Source organism: Leucoraja erinacea, chromosome 16 (genome assembly GCF_028641065.1).
Source record: "Leucoraja erinacea ecotype New England chromosome 16, Leri_hhj_1, whole genome shotgun sequence".
Taxonomy (NCBI): domain Eukaryota; kingdom Metazoa; phylum Chordata; class Chondrichthyes; order Rajiformes; family Rajidae; genus Leucoraja; species Leucoraja erinaceus.
Window position 1 is genome coordinate 43,394,359 of NC_073392.1, and position 20,966 is coordinate 43,415,324.

Genomic DNA, 20,966 nt, shown 5'->3' on the forward strand with positions numbered 1-20,966 from the left:
CATCTCCAGTCATTGTGTTTTACATCTATATGGCTGTTTTTCAACCTCTGCAGTCTGAAGGTCTCGACCCGAAACATCACCCATTCTTTCTCTCCAGAGATGCTGCCTGCTCCGCTGAGTTATTCCAGCCATTTATGTCTATCTTCAGTTTAAACCATCATCTGCAGTTCCTTCCAACACTCTTTGTTAAGCGAAACAGGTCCTATTCTCATATTATTCACCTCAACTAAGTCTCTTCTTCACCTCCGCTGCTGCAGAGAATACAATCCCAGTTATAAAATCTTACTTCAAAGAGAAAGAAAAATACCAGCCCTGCCAACATCCTCATAAATTGCGCTGGATCATCTCCAGAGCATTTACACCCTTTCTACAATGTGTCATAGTCTTACAGCATGGAATCAGGCCCATCATCCCAACTTTGCCATGCAGATCAAGATGTCCCCTCTAAACTGGTCCGATTTATCCGCATTTGACCTATATCCCTTTAAATCTTGTGTGTGCCAGTGTGTGTTAGGTTGCGCGTGAGAGTGTGTGTTAGTGAAGCAGCAACAACACTCGGAGTGAGCAGACATTTGGACACTTGCCGATGTCCGGAGAGCGTTCCCCTATCCCCCCCCCCACCACCCTCGGGAATGCGGGCCTGTCCAGGGGAGGTGAGGGTCAGTGACCCGGGGGTCGGGCATTGGAGCGGAGCCTTAGCCTAAGATTCATCCCTGTGGCTTCGGAGGCGGCACTCACCCGGTCCGCTCCTGGCTCCGGGCCGGGGTTAAAACTCCATGGGGTGTGGACAGAGTGGCCGACGGACACAGAGCCGTCGGAGTTGAGTGTGGGAGGCGAGAGCGGTGCTGGAACCACCGGCATGTCTCACCGTTAGACGTCATAAACTAAATTCCTTTCTTCCCAAATCATCCCGCAGGCCGGTAGTTTGACAGCCCTGCTTTAAACCAATGCCCTCTAGTTCTTGAATCACATATCCCGGGAAAAAGACTATACATTCACCTTATATATTCCCCTCATGGTTTTTATTCGCCTCTAAAACAAATTTTACTTTATATTAAATTTCCAGCAGTGTCAAATGGAATCATTAGCACTGCAGAATTTGCCATTTAAATAGTGTGCTATCGGCTTAAGCCAATCAAATTGTTGGTTATTTACGGGCAACCCGGTGATAGAAAGCTATTCTCATTGGTGAGTGTGGAAGCCTTAGGCGAATTGAATTTTTCGTGACTTTCTTAATTTTTTTTAAAATTGAGCGTGAGAAATACTGTATTCGGCGTGAGAGCATGAGAATCGGCTGAAATGCGTGATTCGCACGCTCAATACGTGAGAGTTGGCGGTCCTGCCGTAATGCCCCCGAAAATGTCACGGCAAAGGCGACCGATCTCAACCTCATCGGGACTTTTGTGCCGATTGGTGGGTGGCCAACAGATCCGTTCACATAGCCAACTTCCCAGGTGGATTTTGCGGGCCGGTATGGTTACGTTCCAGTATGGTTGGACACCTCTCGGCGGTCGTGACCTCTGTCGGTTTGGCAAAATGGATAATCCAGATAGGATCTGTAAACAAGGATGCAGAAAATCGATGGTTGACCTGCACCTATTATGCAAATTTGTTCTGTGATATCACATGGAGTGAATTGAATTGGAGAAGGAAGGCTTCTATTATAGATTCAGGATAAGGCTATGTTGAATCATTGGTTTGGGACTAATGGTTGAACATGGTTGCAATGTCTTTGGACTTGAGGCTGAACATATTTTTGGATGGTTAGTGTTCTTGCTTAGTTTAGTTCAGTTTAGATATACAGTGGGGAAACAGGCCCTTTGGCCCACCGACTCCTTGCTGACCAGCAATCACCCTTACACTAATTCTATCCTACACACGGGACAATTTACAGAATCTAATTAACCTACAGACCTGCATGTCTTTGGGATGTGGGCAGAAACCGGAGCACCCGGTGGAATCCCACATGGTCACAGGAAGAACGTACAAACTCCGCACAGATAGCACCCGTAGTCAGCATCGAGCCTGAGTCTCTGGCGCTGCGAGGTAGCAACTCTACCGCTGCAACACTGTGCCGCCCATTGGAGATGATGTTTGTCTAACTCTTCTGTGGTCAAATATTAATTGCCACATCTTCCAATGTTTGAATGTTGCCTAGGTCTTGCAAGCATGGCAGATTCATGCACTGAGAAGTATGGAATTTAGCATCGAACGATCGTCAGCAAACATTCCTCCTGATAGAAGGATGGTCTTTGATGAATCAACTGACCATCCTTCTATCAGGAGGAATGTTCTTTGAAACTGAAAATGGTTGGGCAGAGGATATTCCTCTGAAGACTTTTTGTAGTACAAGAGTTGGGATGATTGGCCTCTAAATGTCACAACCGTCCTCTTTTGTGTGATTCTGACCGTTGGAATGCTTTTCCGTTTATGTTGATTAATTTCAGTATTTTAAACAGTTCATTGATGCCAAACTAGAGCAATTGCTGCCCCAATGTCAAGGGCAGTTACTTACACCTTGTCTCTTTGACTATGCATGGAGCATGAATGTGATACGGTCTGGATTAGAATGGCATTGGCAAAATTCAAATTGGACTTTAGACACCAGAGGAATTTGCAAGGTTGACTGAGCAGTGGCAGCTGTGTCGTGTCCAAATTCAGCTCCGAGGCAGTCCCAGGTGGTCCATCTGGTTTTTATTCTCCTTCTGTTATCAGTTCAATTATATTACAGTTAAGTTGTCTGCTGGGCCACTACAAAATCATTTATAAGTCAACCACATTGATGTTGCCTGGTGCCAACCATAGGTCAGACCAAGTGACAGGCTCTTTCCCTGGAGGGTGTTGATGAACCTTGCATGGCATCTTTAACCATCTGCTTAGAAGTTCACATGAAACATAAGCTTCTTGGAATCTGCTCTGTTATTCAACTAGATATTGGTTAATCCTATACTATAAGTCTGCTTTCCCTTTTACGTCCCGATAGGACATAGAGAAAGAAACAGATGGAATATGATAGAAAATAGATATATATGTGAAAAGGACATACCAAGTGTTTTTTATGGGCCGGTCCCACTGAGGCAACTTTTTAGGCGACTGCAGGAGACTATGCAGTCGCCACATGGTCGCCACATGTTTGCGGGTGGTTGCTGGGGTGTCGCCTTCATGGTCGTGAGGAGTTCTCGCATTCTGGGAACGAATCGCAGCCTCATTATGGCCGCCGCAAGTTTTTCAGCATGTTGAAAAATTAGCGGCGACTAGAATAAAGCTGCCATGTTCGGCACGGACTAGAAGGGTCGAGATGGCCTGTTTCCGTGCTGTAATTGTTATATGTTATATATATTATATGGAGACTAGCAAGAATTCTTGTGCCATAGGTGGGTCGCCAGGAGGTCCAAGTGGGTTGCAAGGAGGTCAAAGGTTCTCGTAGGTTCTTGTAGTTTGTAGCCTGTGCTGACCAGTGAATTTCATTGGCTCATTGGGGGAAAAAAAACATAAGCGGTAGTTATCAGAACCAACGATAACCGACTGGTAATGTTAATGACCGCCGAGCTTCCCAGCCGTGTATCTCTGCCTTCTTAAAAGTTGTCTGGCTTCTTAAAATTTGTCTCCAATCCTTCTCCCTCCTCCCCCCCCCATTTCTTTTAAAGGACTTACCGTGCACTGTACTTTAGCCATCTTAATTACAGCGCCAACCTTCCTGTTCATCGCGGTGTGTGTCTGTATCACCTTGGCTTTGCACCGTGGGAATTTCAGACAGCGCTCCCCCTGCTTGCCCTGTCCCCCATCTGCGATGTGTTTGTGTGTGTGTGTGTTCCACTCTGACAGTCGCGTTCCAGTTGCCGGTTTTTCAGGAGACTGCCGGCAACTTGACAGTCGCCGGCAGTCCCCTGAAAAATCACCTAAGTGGGACATGCCCATTAGTATTCCAAAATCTAAGATTATAGAATCTTGAATATATACCTAAGTAAGTGTCCACAGCCCTCTGGTTTGGAGAATTCTAAAGAATTTTAAACCTCTGAGTGAAGGAATTTCTCCTTTTCTTCATCCTTAGCACTGACCCTTATTCTACGACCATGCCCTCACGTTCCAGATTTTCTAGCCCAGCAAATAATTTCTCAGCACCTACTACATTAGCGCTTTTCAGAATTGTATTTGTCCAAATGAGATCACCTTCTTTTCCAGGCAAGTGTTCTCAATCTCTTTTTACAGGACAACTCCTTTATGCTACAAATTATCCAAGTGGTCCATGTGATCCAACACAATGAGAAGTATATTCATTCTTTGGATTCAAAACTACAAAGTCTTGATGTGACATCATTGCAGAAGTCTTGATTTCTTTTATTCCTCCATTCCCTACAATGAAAGCTGAAATACCATTTGCCTTCTTAAATGCTTGCTCTGCCTCAATATTTACTTAGTTAGACAAAATTGCTGGAGAAACTCAGCGGGTGCGTCAACATCTATGGAGCGAAGGAAATAGGCAACGTTTCGGGCCAAAACCCTTCTTCAGACTTCTTCTCCTTCTTGAACAAACTCAATATTTACTTTCTGTGTTTCATGAACCAGCACACCAAAAAAATCTTGCATACCTTATTCAGTCTTTTTTTCATTCTTCCTTTCAAATTCAATAATCTCATCTTCCCACATTATTTTCCATCTCTCACCTTCTAGCCCACTTGCAATTTTAGTCTATATCTTTCTGCAAACTCCTGTAATTAGTTATTTTTCCATCCTGTTTTGGGAGCGAAACATATTTGCCCAAGTTCCATTCTGTCTTCTTATCTGTGAACAAAGGTTATATCACGTGCCTTTGCTATCTTTAGTGCTTTTTCAAAGTGATGTCGTATATGGACGATCATTCAATCAGTAGCAGAGGAAAAGCAATAAATTACCAGGAGTGTATCTTGCTGATGTTTGATCTGATGCCTCAGACTTCATGACTTCAGCATTTTAAGGGCAGCAGGGAAAAGCCTTTCAGACCTATGAGCCCAATATCAGTACACGGGAAAATCTGAGGAACAGGACTAATGATTACTTTAAAGATGGGCAGGGAGGTGGGGGGGGGGGGGGGGGTTAATCAGAGATAACCAGAATGATTTTGTCAAGGCAGTACAGCAGATGTGGCGTGCATGTCTGATCCACTGGTTTAATTTTTTTTATGGAGGAAATAGCTTATATGGAACTGGGCAGTACAGCATCATGGTGGCGTGCATGTATAGCCTTCAGTATAGCCTCTGCCAAAGCACCAGGTGGGAGACTGGTTTAAGAAGTTAGAGCACGAGGGATACAGGGCAGGTGGCAAATTGGATCAAAAATTGGTTTGGCAATAGTAGACAGAGAGTGATTGTGGAGGGTTGGGTTTGTGCTTGGATGCCTGTGACCAGTGATGTTCCACAAGCATGGGTGCTGGGACCTTTGTTGTTTGTAATAAAAGTGAATGATTTGGATGTGGACTTCGTTAGCACGATCAATACATTCACAGATGACTGTAAGATTGATGTGGGTGTTAACGGTGGAGGGTAGTCATAGGCGACAGAATGATATTGAAGTGAATGTGAAATAGGCTGAGAAATGGCAAATTGAATTTAATAAATGGGAGGTGACGTATATTTGGAGTACAAATTAGGTCACGCCATATATTATCAAGGTTAGGTCCTAGGAAGTATTGAGGACATAGGTATTCAAATGCAGGGATCCTTCTGGATAGCATTGTGGGTAGAAAACATGATCAAGAAGCCATGTGGGATGCTGGTCTTCAGGATTTGGGGCATTGAATACAAGATTATGCACCCACTTTATAAAACATTGGCCAAACATCAATTAGTGTCTTGCATGCAGTTCTTCTCACCAGACTATAGGGGAAATATGATTATGCTGGAGAGGGAGCAGCAGAGAATCACCAAGCTGTTGCCTGGGATGACTAGTCATGAGGTATATAAAATGATTAAGGGTATAGATAGGGTAGATTGCACAAACCTTTTCCGAATATCCCGAATCGCAAGGCTTAATCGGCCCGTTCGCAGGACCATTCATCGCCCGCCCGGTTCAGCCAATTCATTCCAATCCCCCTCGAGGGCTTCAATATGAGGAGCTTCAATCGCCTTTTGACTGCCTGACAGTGCGAGAAGAAGCAAGGAAGAGATAAGACTTTTTTTTTACCTTCCATCACAGTGAGTAGGTGCCTGGAGGAGAGTCACTGTGATCGATGTTTATGTTAAATGTATGTAATTGTGTGTTTTTGTTTGCTTTTTATTGTTACGATGACTGGTAACGACATTTTGTTCAAATTTTTTTTTTTGAATGACAAATAAATTCAATTCAATTCAATACAATTAACATTTTTGTTTCATGCACCATACAGGCAAATCATTCCACACATGAGTACAACAGGTAGTGCAAATGAAAAGGAAGTAAAGTACCAAATATATAGTGTTGCAGCGATGGATAAAGTACAGATTAAAAATAAAAACTACAAGAGCCACATTGAGGTTGATTGGAAATTTGAAAATTTGTCCTTAGCATATTGGAAGACAGTTCAAGAGTCTAATAGTGCAAAAAATGCTGTTATTGAATCTGGTGGGATTGGCTTTCAAGTTTTCATATCATCTGCCTGATGGGATAGGGGTTGGGAAAGAATGGCCAGGATGTTGGTCGTCCTGATTATGTTGGCTGCCTTCCCGAGGCAGCATGAAGTGTAGATGGGAGAGACTGCTTCGCATGACAGACTGGGCTGCGTAACAACTCTCTGCAGTTTCTTGCTGCCTTGGGCAAAGCAGTTGCCATCCAAAGCTGTGATGCATCTGGATAGGATGCTTTCTCTGCTGCAGCTTTCAAATTTGGAAAAATACATTGGAGACATGCCAAATATCCGTAGTGTTCTAAAAAAAGTGCTTTCTTGGAATTATGGTGTGAAGACAAAACTATAGACGGATGTAGGTCCACTCATTATCCCGATGTTCTAGTGATGAGTGCAGGGCCAGTGTGAAGGTTTCTGCCATGGATCTGTTGCAGAAGTAGGCAGATTGCCATATATATAGATCTAGGCTGTCAGGGGGGTTGTAGTTGATATAAAAAGCCTAGCTGTGGTGGAGGAAGCCGTAAAAGAAGAGTGGGTCACTGCAATATTGATTAAGAAAACCATCATTGTAGTAATGAAGATGCGGTCTCCCAGGTTCTGCACACCGCTCTCTCTCATCTTGACAACCAGAAGGGGGGCTATGTGAGGATGCTGTTCATAGACTTCAGTTTCAGCCTTCAACACGATAGGCCCCACCAGACTGGGTCCTGGACTTTCTCACCGCCAGGCCCCAGGTAGTCAAGATGGGGGGAATTACATTGAAGTCCCTCACCCTGAGCACAGGATCCCCCCAGGGTTGCGTCCTCAGCCCCCTATTGTACTCCCTGTACACACATGACTGTGTGGCTAGGTTCAGCTCCAACTCGATAATCAAGTTTGCTGATGACACTGTGGTGGTGGGCCTGAACTCAGATAACGATGAGAAGGCCTACCGGGAGGAGGTGGCTGATCTGGCACTCTGGTGTCAGGACAACAGCCTCCTCTTGAATATCAAAAAAAACTTAAGGAGCTGATCGTGGACTTTAGGAGGGCACATCATCCGAGGACGTACACACCAGTGAGGATAAATGGGGATCCTGTGGATAGGGTGAGCTGTTTTAAATACCTGAGAGTCCACATCTCTGAGGATCTGACGTACATCATACGCTGCAGCACTGGTGAGTAAGGCAAGGCAGCGCCTTTACCACCTCAGGCAATTGAGGAAATTCAGAGTGTCTCTGAGGATCCTCCAGTGCTTCTACTCAGCAGCTGTGGAAAGCATTTTGTCCAGAAATATCACGATTTGGTTTGGGAACTGCTCTGCCCAGGACATGAAGGCTCTGCAGAGAGTAATGTGTTCAGCCGAATACACTATGGGAACTACACTTGCCCCCCTGCAGGAACTATACATCAGAAGGTGCATCTCCAGAGCCAACAAGATCATGCGAGACCCCTTCCACCCCAGCAATGGACTGTTCCAGCTGCTACAGTCAGGCGAACGCCTCCATTGCCATGCTGTGAGAACGGAGAGAATGAGAAGGAGTTTCTTGCCAGAGGCCATTAAGACTGTAAACTCCTATCTCTCCAGGGACTAACTTTACTGTACCAATTTACTGTTGTGTGGTGTCTTTTTTAAATTGCTGTTTTTTTTCCTTTTTCTTCCCTCCCACAAATATGTAATATGTGATTCTGTTCCATTCTATTTGTAGTTTGTTTTTTTTGCACAATCCACAAGCATTGCCACTTTTCATTTCACTGCACATCTCGTATGTGTATGTGACGAATAAACTTCTTGACTTGATGTCCTATAAGGGTTTCAAATTAGGTCATATTGGTAGGATAAAAAACATGATAGACACAAAATGTTGGAGTAACTCAGCAAGACAGGCAGCATCTCTGGAGAGAAGGAATGAGTGGCGTTTAGGGTCGAGACCCTTCTTCAGAAAACATGGTTTGGTTGTACTACACGTCTTCCATGCTACATACAGGACTGAAAAAGGCTCCCGACAAAACCGTTGTAGGCCAATTCCTTCCCCATATGCTGCCTGATTCGCTGAGTTCCTCCAGCACTTTCTTTTGCTGCCTGAGAGTGGGAGCAGGATCTCTCACAACTTTTAAGAACAATCTCATCAACCACTGATCAAGCAATTGCCAAGGCATATACCGACCAAGTGCTGATAAATGGGATTTACTACAAATGATAATTGTCAGCATATACATGATGAGCTGAGGAACATATTGGTGACTGTCAAAGACATTTATGAAAATGAGTGCCTTTTATGATTCTGAATTGTTCTACAATAATCTGTTAATGACCCCTCACGAAAAATCGTAGAACTAAAATAAGAGACGCGAGGCCACGGGCGTCTGTCCCTGCAGAGTACTGTGCAGTACGGATCAGATAAAGTAGTTGGATACATTATGTTCTCATAGACCCCTCCCCCATTTGTTCTCCCCTGCCAAACGCGTTGTACTCTGCATTGTAAACAGTGAAGAAAGCAGCCGTTGGTCACGTTCGCGATGGTTGTGGCTGCAAACCACATGATCATGAAATACCGACAAAATTATACATTATTTCGTGACAGATCCTTTCCGATTAATAAATCATTTTATTTCACCAGCGCCATATTTAAAACCAAACCATAAATAAAAGTGCCCGAATAGTTACATTTAACATAGAGCTACGACGACCAAAATTGTTAAGAGGTAGAGACAAAATGCTGGAGTAACTCAGCGTTAGTTACTCCAGCATTGTTGTGTTTATCTTCGGTTTAAACCAGCAACTGCAGTTTCCTCGCTGCACATTGATAGAGGTAGAAGGTAGACAAAAATGCTGGAGAAACTCAGCGGTAGAGGTGGGTTTTGTTTTGTTTTGTTTTGTTCACAAGTATTCTGCGGATTTATAAACTGCACGGTTAAAGCTTTTTATTTTCGAGATTGTTGTCGTTTTGTTATTCTCTTGACTTTGATCGCACCACACAACTTTCCCCCCAACCCCCACTCTCTGTGTTGCCTGTCTAATTAGGGAGTCGACCATGTTTTGGTGAAGGAGGCAGAGAGGGGGGGGGGGGGGGGGGGGGGGTGGTGGTGTCGGTCATGTGACACGCAGCCTCGCGTTCGAATTTGGAACGTTGATAAATAGAAAGCTCAGTAACAAGAAGTATCAGTGTTGTTGGCAGAGCAGCGTCGGTGTGTAGTTGTCTTAATGCCTCTACGCACACGCCTCTCTGTTAGCTGTTTGGGAGAAAGCGCTTTGAGCAATTTGTATTAAGTCCAGTATATTACCAGAAAACAACTGATTTCCTTGGCGACACTAAAAGCTGATCCAGGTTCACCCAACCCCGGGCATGCACTGTAGTAAACGTTGGGTGAAAAAAAAGTTAAGGCGGATAGTGAAAAGGTAGACGACAAGAAGTGCTTGCGGGCACGTCGGTAACTGTTATCGTTCAAGAAACAACTTGATTCCTTCGCATCGAAAGGCTGTGAAGCCGAAGAGTATGTGAGAAGGTAAGGCACGCTCAATCAAGAAGTCAGAATCAAAGATCCTAGAGGAGCTCCTCTATAATCTTTGGTCAGAATGTCCCACAACAGAAGAGGCGTTGCCCGATGGGAGGCTAGTAAAGAGCGGCACGATAGGAGAGTTTTTTCGAAGAACAGACCCGATTCGAAACGAGGGGGTCGTCGCTGCCACAGGCGAGGCAGAGCAGAAGGTGCCAAAGGGGGTATTGCTTTTGGCCCTGGCAGCCAACACCAGCCGTTCACAGCCTCGGGGGTGACATTACGCCCAGCCAACATACACGGCAACCGGGCACCAGGCATGAGAGCACCCAGAAATACTAATCAGTTTTTGATGCACGAGAAATATCAGTTAATGCATATGAGGTCAGACTCGACGGGGAACGACAGTGGCTCAGAAATAGAGCTGGACATTGACATCGACTCGTATTTGGGTGTGTTAGAGAACGCCCGTGGTGGGCTGGACTACACCACGTCTCTCCCGTGTGACGATAACCTGTTACATTTCGAGTTTGAGTCGGTCGATCAAGATCAGAGCATACAATATTTTCCTTCAGAGGACGACGTGGTGAAAAGTGAACGTTTTATGCTACGGGACTTTGCAGCGTTCTGCAGTGCGTTTGAAGATTGATTAAACGTGTCACAATCAAGTTGCCCTGAGACGAGCTGTTACCAAGTGGGTGGAGAGAACTGTCTTTTTTGAGTTTCCAGCTAGTGACGCCTGCGAACTATTTTAATAATGAGTATTGTGTACTTTGCCAATAAACTTGTTTTAAATTTACATTGTCGAGTCTTTGTTTACAATAAAATGTAGGGTTCCGAGGAAGGGTCTCTGACCTGAAATGTTGTCTGATTTATTTTTCCACAGATGCTGTTTCACTGGTTAAATTCTTCCAGCATTGCTATTTTCTTTTCAGATTCGAGCATCTGCAGCTTTGTTTTGTAAGATCAATTTAATGTTCCAAGTCAGCATTGAGATCCAGATTTACAGATCTCTGGGATCGCCGAGAGGCGGAAAATTGATCCGCACGTATCTGGAACTTTTTTTCTTTTAATAGGCCTTACATACTTCTCATGTCATGGGATACTTCATATGTGCTGTGAAACTCCATTTTCAGTAGGTTAACACTGGACTCACTTTTATAACGGGAAATACACATATACTTTAGGTCAGAAAAGGTTCACGTACTATTGAAGACCGGAACTTGGGAGTAAAAACATTAGGCAGAGGACAGTCTTGACAGTTATATTGGCAGTCGTTGGATTTCGTTAGTGGCGGAAACGACCACTATCACATCCGTAGCATCGAATTGACAAACCCCATAAGCTTTCGGATCTGTTATTTTTCTAGTTGCAGGGCCAAGCTACATAATTGATTGGATGTAACAAAAAAAACGTACGAAGAAATATTATAACTGAGAGCTTTGTCAGAGTTGTTATTTAAACGCGATGAAGAGGACTCGACCCGAATGCATTAATTGGATGTTTATCACTTTAGTATCCAAACCTCACGGCTGAGCGGCGATTCTTAAAACCACAATACTTTGAAACTCGACAGATAGAAATACGTTGTCCTTGATTTGTAAGCACGGTCACATGACTAAACAAAAAGATGGCAAACAGCAGCTGATAATCGTAAGAAAATGTGTTGGAGGAACTCAGCAGGCGCGGCAACATGTGTGGAGCGAAAGGGACGCTTCGGGTCGAGACCCACCTTCAGACGTCGAGTTACCAACCCAAATCTTCACACGTCCCCTTTCCTATAGATACAGACACAGTGTGCTGGACAGCTGGAGTGTCAGGCAGCACCCTGGAGAACATAGATGGGCGACGATATTTCGAGTCGGGACTTCAGAGTGACTTGGGATGAACATCGGGGGTAGTGGGTGGTAAGAGTCGTTGACCCGAGCTCTTTATGACTGAAGAATATCTGTTTTTTTAGACAGATGCACTTCTCTGGTCAATAAAGAAGTCGTCTTTTTATTTTGTCAAAATGAATAAAGACTGTATCTTAACGGAATTGGCGTTTTTTATGATCTACAGAGGTGAAACTTTCAGTCTGGGTGATGGTTCCTTCTCTCCAGATATGCTGCCTGTCCCGCTAGCAACTGGTGTCTATCTTCTTGGACTCTCTCTCCCCCTCTCTCTCTCTCACACAGGCCTGAACTGACTCTCTCCAGAGTGCTGCCTCAGGGTTCGGTGCTGGGCCCGTCCCCGTTTGTCATATGTATCATTGATTTGGATGAGAACATACAGGTCCAGATTAGCAAGTTTGCTAATTATGCAAAAGTGGGTGATTTTGCAGAGTGAAGATGGTTGTAAAAATGTGCAGCATGATCTTGATCGATTGGTTGTAAAAATGTGCAGATCGATTGGCCAAGTAGGCTGAGGAATGGTTGATGGAATCCAATACAGAGAAATGTGAGGTGTTGAATTTTGGTAAGTTTAACTTGGGCAGGACCATCTTTGGGCAGGACTACACAGTGAATGGTAGGGCTCTGGGGAGTGTTGTAGAGCAGAGGGATCAATGAGTGCAGGTGCGTGTTTCCTGGAAAGTGGAGCTGCAGGTAGATAAGGTGGTCAAAAAGGCTTTTGGCACATAGACCTTCATCAGTCAGAGTATTGAGTATAGAAGTTGTAGAGCAGATGTACAAGACATTGATCAGGCTGCATTCAAGGTACCGTGTTCAGTTCTGGGCACCATGTTATAGGAAAGATATCAAGCTGGAAAGTGTAGAGAAGATTTACGAAGATGTTGCCAGGACTAGAGGGTCTGAGCTGTAAGGAGAGGTTGCATAGGCTGGGACTATTCCGTGGGGCGCAGGAGGATGAGGGGTGATCTTATGGAGGTGTATAAAATCATGAGAGGAATAGATCGGATAGATGCAATGTCTCTTGCCCAGAGCAGGTGAATCGAAGACCAGACGACATAGGTTTAAGATGAAGGGGAAAATATTTAATAGGAATCTGAGGAATCTTTTCTCACAAAGGTGGTGAGTGTATGGAATAAGCTGCCCGAGGATGTAGTTGAGGCTGGGACTATCCCAACATTTAAGAAACAGACAGGTACATGGATAGGACAGGTTTGGAAGAATATGGACCAAACAGTGGGACTAGTGTAGCTGGGGCATGTTGGCCGGTGTGGACAAGTTGAGCCAAAGGGCCTGTTTCCATGCTGTGTCACTGTGACTATGAAGAAAGGAGATCAGTACAACACGTGGCGACTGAGAGGTGGATACAGGTGAAGGTGGATTTTGATAGACAGATGATGGGTCAAAGGCCAGAGATTAAAAGTTGAAACATGTGAGATAATAGAAGAGGTGAGAATTGTGAAGCCAGAAGAAGGAATGTAGGTGGACAGGGAGAAATGGGCGTGTGTCCAGGTGTGGCAAAGGGGAATAGTGGGTTAGGGGATAAAATGTGGGGTGGGGTGGGGGGGGGGGGCTAGCAATATTCAGACTGTTGGGTTATAAATCACCCAAGCGGGGTGACCAAAAACGTCACCTTTCCATTTTATCCAGAGATGCAGCCTGACCCACTGAGTTAGTCCAACACTTTGTCTTTAGTTTGTAAACTAACATCTGCAGTTCCTCGCATCTACATTCCCTAAACAAATGGTGCCTGACCCACTGAGTTCCTTTGGCACTCTGCAGATGCTGGAATCTGGAGTTAAAAAGTCCCTGATGTCTCCATATAACAATCGTAACCCATTACAGATTTATTGCCTGATTTACTTTGACTTTGTATGGTTTAATCAAAATTTAATGTTGCAATTTATTTTGTTTCCACATTCTGGAATTTGATGGAATTAGTTTTGAGTCCAATGCTAGAAAGACTGACCGGAGAAGTGCTGATCACCACCCACATGCTACTGGACCTGCTGTGTTCCTCTAGCATTTTGCATGCCACTCAAATTCCACCATCTGCACTCATCTCAATTTTGCTGCTCCACAGTAAAATCTCCTCAAATTATGGCTATTTTGAAGATATTCTCCCTGAAGAAAGGTTTATATCATCTGTCTTTGCCCTCCACAGATACTGCCTGACCCACTGAGTTCCTCTAGCAAATTGTGTTTTGCACCACTTAATAAATATTTGGCTATAATGTGGGTTGAATTAAACAAGTGAAACGATGGAAAGATTATTATTGTGAAGCTGTTTGTTATTAATAACAAAATATAATAAGGCTTCCTTCAGAATACTAATTAAAATGAGTGCCTGAGGACAGAAATGTTGGACTTCTGAATTTAATCATACTGATACTACATCAAATACGGTTCACCATCCTGGGGTGGGTTACAATGCTGCATTATGCACTAATGTGGCAGAACAGTAGGAGTCATACGAGTTGATATTTTAAAGCCCCAAAAGGAATTGATTGGTTCTTGCAGCATAAAAGATCTTTTGACCCATCACAATTGTGATGGTTTTTCCGAAGAGATTTCTGATGCGAGAATAGTAAAGATATAAAAGTGCTTCTGGTAGTCTTAGACAAGATGTTAAATTGAGCCATCATCTACCATCTCAATTTGATGCTGGATGCAAGATTACAGACCACAATTTGAAGAACTGTGGTTCCCACCTTTAATAATCTCTGGATAAAACAAACCTGTGTTTTTGAGCAAACTTGTTATGTTACCTAACATAACAAACTTGTTATGTTACATCAGTGACCACAATTTGTTTTCACTCAATATGTTGGTATTTACAAAGGGAGTAGTTTCAAGAAGGGTCTCAACCCAAAATGTCACCCATTCCTTCAATCCAGAGATGCTGCCTGTCCTGCTGAATTACTCCAGCATTTTGTGTCTATCTTGGGTTAGGGAAATCTCTGATTGACTTCAGTACTGAGAATGATGAACAATAATGTTATTGGTCATAATTCCACATTTTTGCATCACTAAAAATAAAAATTAGGCAACTTCTGACATCTGCCCAATTTGGAACACACTATAGGCTTGAGAGGCAATCTTGGTGTATGAAAAGAGGTGTGGTGATGCACCCCAAAATAATTCCTCAGTGAATACAATATTTCCCTTTGTTTCTTTAATCTTAAAAAAAAAAATTAAGAGCAAATTTCCCAAGTTTGTTTTGTTTGGGTTCATCAAAGCCAGTACTTGTCCATTCATGAATACCCTGAGATTTGACTGATTTAAGTCATTGCTGAGGGTAGGATTACAAGATGTTCAGAGTGTAGAAACACTGAACTGCAGATGCATGTTGATACATAAAATGATACAAAGTGCTGGAGTAACTCAGCAGGTCAGAGAACATCCCTCGAGAACATGGATAGGTGACAATTTCAGGTCTCGACTCTTCTTCAGAGTCTCGAGCTGAAATATCATCAATCCATGTTCTCCAGGAATGCTGTCTGACCTGCTGAGTTACTCCAGCACTTTGTGGCCTTTTGCAAGATAATCAGTTGCATTGACAGTTATACCTGTCAGTCTGGAGTTACTGCAAAAACTCAATTGACCAGTCAGAGGCAACATAAAGTTAAAAACTGTGGAGTTTGTTCCAGTCTTGGAGGATCTGTTATTGTTATATGCAACTCATTCAATAAAGCTTCCAATACTATTCATGGATTCTCATTATAAACATTAGCTTCAATACATAAACCTGCCTTTCCTTTGATGTTCATTACAAATTATTTGTGACAGCAAGTCACAAATGGGTTAAAAATAACCTGATGTTTTTTTTCATGATACCACTATATATTCTAGATTTATCTAAATATGTAGGAAACTGAACTGCCAAATAAATTCACAGCCTAAGAGTTCACAAGGCCATTGCAAGTTTTATTATAAATCAAAATAAATTACTATAGAAATATTTCACAGGTTGTGCAATAAAGGTATATCTTCTCAGTACTTGCACAATGTGTGGATCTGAGGCAGTGATTTATTGAAAGATTGATTGGCAGTTCTGAAATTAGTATTCTGGAAGAGCATTTTAAATCTTGCTTTGCATTTTTTAATAATAAATCAGATATTGGCAAGTTCAGTCCAAGCTTATCTTGGGCCAATAATGATACCCTTAATTGTTTTTAAAGTAGATGATATTTAAAGATGTCACCGTGGTAGGCATCTCTTATTGGCTTTTGAAAAGTGGACATCAATATCTTAGCAAGGATGTTTTCTTCTTGTGTTGGATGCATTAGGATCCCCTACCTGCATTAAGAGCAGCCACACTGTCCTGATTTCAAAGTTATGGCCATCCAATGAAAATATTGTTATTCTCAACGATAAAAGATCTCACAATACTTTCTGAATTAGTTAAAACATTCTGCTCCATAGGCCTATTCTTATAGCCTTGGTTAGCGTAGGTATGATGCCCATTTTATGAATCTCATTGCAAATTTATGTGCAGGCTCAGCAACCTGTATTAAAAATGGCATCCATCCCTATGAAATGGGAGTTAAGATCCTTAGACTTTGGAGCAGAATTTGGCCACTCAGTCTGCTCTCCATTCAATCATGGTTGATCTATTTTACCCTCTCATCCCATTCTCCTGCCTTCTACCCATAACCTTTGATATTTTTGCTCATCAAGAGCCTAACAATCTCTGCTTTAAAAATACCCAATGACTTGGCCTCCATAGATGTCCATGGCAGCAAATTCCACTGATTCACCACTCTCTGCTGAAGAAATCCCTCCTCATCTGTATTCTAAAGGCACATCCTAGTATTCTTAGGCTGAGCCCTCTGGTCCTTGACACTCCCAATGCAGAAAATATTTACATATCCACAATCTAGGCCTTTCATTATTCGGTAGGTTTCAATGAGATCCCCCTCATTCTTATAAACTCCAGCTAGCACAGGCCAAGAGTCATCAAACACTCCTCATGCGTTAGCCCAATCAACCATGGGATCTCCCTCTTTGCTCACTCTCCCAACCTGTCCAAGTCCTTCTGCAGACTTCCTGCTTCCTCAACAATAACTCCCCCTCCATCCATCTTTGTATCATCTGCAAACCTGACCATAAAGCCATCAATTCCATTATCGAGAGCATTAACATATCACATGAAAAGTAGAGGACCCGACACCAAACCCTGCAGAACACCACTAGTCACCGCAGCCAACCAGGAAAGGTCCCCTTTATTCCCACTCTTTGCCTTCTGCCAATCAGCCAATCTTCTATCCATGCTGGCATCTTGCCATGGACTTGTAATTTGTTTTGAAGCCTCACGTGCGGCACCTTATCAAAGGCCTCTGAAAATCCCAGTAAACAACATCCACTGAGGAGGGTGACCTGCTCGCCTTGGATTTATCATTGATCGTAATGGATCTTACCATAGGAATGGGTGCATTTTATTCAGGGATAGACCATGTTAGCTGTACCGACTTGCCTTCACCTACAACATGGCCCTTTTGAGTGATTCACACATGGACATGTGCTGAAACATCTATATCGTGGAGATGTTTTGTAAGAAGACCAGACCCGATGTCAAGATGGGTAAAACAGTGGGCTTTTATATGACTTGTATAAGTAAAACGTATATATTTAATTTCATCGAGCCATGGGTTTTTAATGGCAGCATTTTAAAATGTGTTAGTCAGAGTGAGTTTGAGAAGTACCTTGGCACCAGGACAATCCCTTGCGTTGATTGTTCGCTGGAGAGTTGGAAGAGCAAGATCAGGGTACAGTGTAGAAATCTGGTTAATGCATAGCTTAGGCCTGTCCAGAAGCTAGAGATTTTTAAAACCTATTTAAAACTCTGAGTTTACTTCTCCTTTGTGTTTCTCAGAACATTTTAGTTAAGTTCAATGAGTTCATTAAAAAGTGCATTGAGGTGTAACTTCATCTTCTCACTTGTATAACCAATGGTGTTTAATATTCTATATTAAAGGGTGGTTGTTGAGAGATCCCCAAACATAAAGTACAAATCTACTATCAGTAATTAAGAAATAGCAGGCCTTTAAGCAGGCGACAAACTTAAATTGATAGGACTGCCTTTCGAGTTTGCAGGATACAATGTTGATGAAATTAATAGAAAATAGAGTTCTCTTGCCTTAAAAAAGTCAATTTCATAGATGATGTTATTCAATACAAGTTTTCAAGTGAAATCTAAGTATTACAGCTAGTAACTGGAAAGACATTGAATACGAGACATGGTCCAGTATGTCTCATCAGGGTTACTACAAGAACAATCCTCAGTTCAACAGTTTGATGAGCGGTATTACACCCTTGAAACAATCTAATTTTAATACTGATCTTTTATTAAGAGCAAATGTCTGCCACATCAAGAACTATTTGGCAATTTGTCATGACAATGTGAACAAATAATTTTTTTAATTATCACTACTCCAATTTTACATTCCTGCATGATAACCTGTGTGATAAGGGAACCTCCAATGTCCTTAAAGGCATCTTGCAACTAATCCAAAAAGTTTTTTGTTCTGGATTTCTTTTTTTAAGGAATATTAAAACCTCCCAATAGCTCTGATAGAATCAAGAGAATCTTTGTGTAAATCACTGAAAGGAATCTAATTTTCCATGTGCAATGACGATCTACAAAAAAATTAATAAAGTAATTTAAAGTATGTCAAAGTCTTTATATACAAATTTTCAAGGAGGCGGGATTTTGTATCTACTATGCAGATACACTGGAATGTATCTGGATAAGTATAAATATTGTAATACGAGTCAATTCTTCCCCATTCATAATAACTGCCCGGGAAATTTCCTAGAAGATGCAGGATGTGACAGAAGTGAGAAATAATTCTGTATATCAAGTTCACCTTCTAATTAAGATTGTATGAAGCAGCACTTCTAATCATTGATATAAAATAAAAATTGAAGTTAAAAATGGAAAATGCATGATGCATACAACAGGTGAGGCACCATAAGTACAAAACAAGTCTGTATTAGAGTTATAACAGACTAATTCATCCAGAAACTCATGTTCATAAAAGTAAAAACATTTTTTTTTAATGATTTGCTAGATATTCTATGGTATGTGATGATCACCCATCGATATGTGTCCATTTAGATAATGGTAACCATTGTTTTTATATAAACAATTCTTGAATATAAATTGTCCAAGTCCATTGTCTGAGTTGGAAAGAAAACAAATTAATATTCTGATTGGGAAACTCACATTCATGCTACCCATTTTCAGGATAGTCCTCTCCATTTCCTCAGCATTTATTGATTAAAATTGGTAACATTTAATTTTTGTTGGGCCATTTAAATGGCGGTTTTCTTGGAGAGAAAAATATACAAAACTCTCAAATGTCTCCTTCTTCACAACTGAAGTTTTGTAGCTCAATCAAATGCACTTGGTATTATAAGAAATATTATTAAAAACTTATCACTTTAAAACATTTTTTAATATAAAAAATGCCAAACATCAAAATATTTAAATCTTACCCTTACTCTACTGATCTTCGCTCTCGCTTAGCTTGTGTAAGCTCGTAAACAGTAGCTGCCCTGTTTACCACCACACATATAAAACTAGGATTAACAAAATCCCTATCAAAGAGCCTTTATAAAGAATAGTTAATAGCAAATAGTTTTCATTCACAGCATATTAATCGCTAGGAAGTTTCATTGCTTGTTTTTTATTTTCCTTCTTGCATCTTTGTGTTTCTTACGGTATTCCTGAAAAATAGGAATAAAACGTGACATTACATTGGATTAATACCTTTTCTTGGCTCACTACTTAAATTACTTATTGATCAAACAAACATGTCATTATTTTTAGTAATTTGGATTAGATTTGATCCCTTTTATAATTGTACCTGTGATAGCTTTGAAAAAGTAACAACTCCACAGTTCTATTTCTCCTTGTCCTTCCAAATACTCAGAACTTTATTTTTCCAATTAATTATTCAATTCCTTTTTATACTCAACAAGGAATCCAATTCAAACGCTGTTTTTGTTCTATATTCTCTGAGGCACTCCCTCGGGATTGAGGATCATTAAGAGCATTCTGTTTCCTAATATCCTTGCATCAAAAAATAAATTACTTACCGTGGTTGAGATAGGTATGATGTAGAAGTAAATGTGAGAGAATCAAATTCCAAATCATTTCATCCGAGCCAAATGTTAAGATAATGAAATCACAATTAAATTTTCGTACACATAACTCAATTATATATATTTTTTTAATCAGGTTAAGTAAAGTCATGACAATATGTGACACCTGTTGCATTTATGGCTTGGAATAAATAATTTAAGTCAATAATTGCTAGCATCAACAGAGATGTCAAACAAGGAAACTATTGGTGAAAAATACATGTGCTTTAACTGAAAATGAACACGATCGAGCAATGGGGATTTGGCAAAGGTAGGTAAAAATACAATGTGTAGTGCCAAGAAGCATGCTAGATGTTTACGAGTAATTTAAAGGTGATCAAATATCAGTGATGAAGTAGCAAAATGCACAATCATGGAAACCAGTGAAGTTGTTGCAAATGGTTACGTTACAATAGGAAACTTTAATTTTCATAGAAACAAGGAAGGAGCAACTTGTAACAAAAGCTGCGAATGTTGTAAGAACAATTGTAATCTAGGCTTTGAGGAAGTAAAGGGTGTGTTTTCACTGGTATCATAGTCATAGAGTGATACAGTGTGGAAACAGGCCCTTCGGCCCAACTCGCCTACACCAGCCAACAATGTTCCATCTACACTAGTCCCACTTGCCTGTGCTTGGTCCATATCACTCCAAACCTGTCCTATCCATGTACCTGTCTAATTGTTTCTTAAACTATGGGATAGTCCCAGCCTCAACTACCTCCTCTGGCAGCTTGTTCCATACACCCACCAACCTTTGTGTGAAAAAGTTACCCCTCGGATTCCTATTAAATCTTTTCTCCTTCAACTTGAACCTATGTCCTCTGGTCCTCGATTCCCCTACTCTGGGCAAAGGACTCTGTGCATCTACCCGATCT

At 41.8% G+C, this 20,966-nt stretch overlaps 2 protein-coding genes across 3 annotated transcripts in view; one reads left to right on the top strand and one right to left on the bottom strand.

Moving 5' to 3' along the window:
- The first annotated feature begins 9,689 nt into the window (after window positions 1–9,689).
- wu:fb55g09 (uncharacterized) lies at window positions 9,690–10,853 on the top strand. The gene has a single exon (XM_055648266.1). The coding sequence runs from the start codon at window positions 10,134–10,136 to the stop codon at window positions 10,701–10,703; it is 570 nt and encodes a 189-aa protein (XP_055504241.1). The 5' UTR covers window positions 9,690–10,133; the 3' UTR covers window positions 10,704–10,853.
- A 5,032-nt stretch (window positions 10,854–15,885) lies between these two features.
- nol8 (nucleolar protein 8) overlaps window positions 15,886–20,966 on the bottom strand; it is a 54,956-nt gene continuing 49,875 nt past the window's right edge. For both annotated transcript variants that reach the window (XM_055648267.1, XM_055648268.1), the window contains exon 17: window positions 15,886–19,674. In XM_055648267.1, the coding sequence (XP_055504242.1) occupies window positions 19,621–19,674 (54 nt within the window). In that variant the 3' untranslated portion in view covers window positions 15,886–19,620. The remainder of the gene's footprint in view (window positions 19,675–20,966) is intronic.